This window comes from Meleagris gallopavo, chromosome 30 (assembly GCF_000146605.3).
Source record: "Meleagris gallopavo isolate NT-WF06-2002-E0010 breed Aviagen turkey brand Nicholas breeding stock chromosome 30, Turkey_5.1, whole genome shotgun sequence".
NCBI classification, from domain to species: Eukaryota; Metazoa; Chordata; class Aves; order Galliformes; family Phasianidae; genus Meleagris; species Meleagris gallopavo.
The window spans coordinates 2,289,835-2,290,829 of record NC_015040.2 but is presented as its reverse complement, the minus strand read 5'-3'; the positions used below and the strand labels follow the sequence as shown (position 1 = coordinate 2,290,829).

Sequence of the window (995 nt, the reverse complement as noted above, 5' to 3'; positions counted from 1 at the left end):
AGAGGATGCTCAGTAGAGGATCTCGGCATGCAGGACTCAGTGCAGCAGAGCTCCAGCTCCTCCATGCCACCACAGCTGGCACAGGGGAGGCCTCCAGGGGATGCAGCCAGAGCCCTGCAGTGCCTCAGATCTGGAGTGACTCTCTTGCAGCCAAGAGCAGCCCAGGGGCAGCTGAGAGCAGGGGCAGTGCCTGGCAGAAGGACTCGAGCTCCCTGTCAGGGCGGTCCAACAGCTTTAGGAAACAGAACCGGGGGAAGCTGAGCAGCACCAGAGAAGGCAGAGAGAGGGAGGAAAGGGAAGCACTCATGGGACGCAGTTCTGTGCAGGGACGAGCCCACACTTTCCCAGGAGCTGGGAATGCTCCACTCAGCTCAGGCCTCGTGAGCCCTATCCTTTGCCTCACTCTAAGCCATGGAGCAACCATCCTACCAGCCCTGAACCCACTGCAGGATCCCTCACTGCCCACTGTGCACTACTCCACTAACAAGAAGCGCCCCAGGTCTTTCCCCAGTGCCACAAGGGGAGCTCACCAGACCCCAAGGAGCTGCTGACCGTTTGCAGACATCAAGCTGGGGGAGAATCCTGCATCCCCCCATGCAAACCCTCCTCCCAGTGCCTTCCTCCTGCCCAGTACCTGCTGGTGCAGCCCAAGGCGCAGCATCACTCCCTCGCTGCCCTGCTCATCAGTGCTTTCAGTGCCATAGAGGTGCTTGCTGAATTTAGGAAGAGGCACGCTGGGTTTCCCATCTGGGTTGAGCATGTTGGCTGGAGCCAGCACTATGAAGGCGTTCGTAACCGGACCTGGAGGGGGGGGGACGACGACAGAGAGGTGAGGATGGGTCACTTCTCTATCCCCGCCCTTCCCCCCCCCCAGCATGTTTCTTGGGCAGAACAAACACAGCTGGAGGGGTAGATGGCAGCTGCAGGAGCCAGGACCTGCTCATCCCTCAGCACAGTGGGACAGCACAGCTCTCAGCCCCAGGGACACACCGTGC

The 995-nt window shown here is 60.6% G+C and overlaps 1 protein-coding gene across 1 annotated transcript in view; it reads right to left on the bottom strand.

The window, feature by feature from the left end:
- WDR18 (WD repeat domain 18) overlaps nt 1-760 on the bottom strand; it is a 9,150-nt gene extending 8,390 nt beyond the window's left edge. The window contains exon 1 of the mRNA XM_031557083.1: nt 635-760. Within this exon, the coding sequence (XP_031412943.1) occupies nt 635-760 (126 nt within the window). The remainder of the gene's footprint in view (nt 1-634) is intronic.
- Between the last annotated feature and the right edge of the window lie 235 nt (nt 761-995).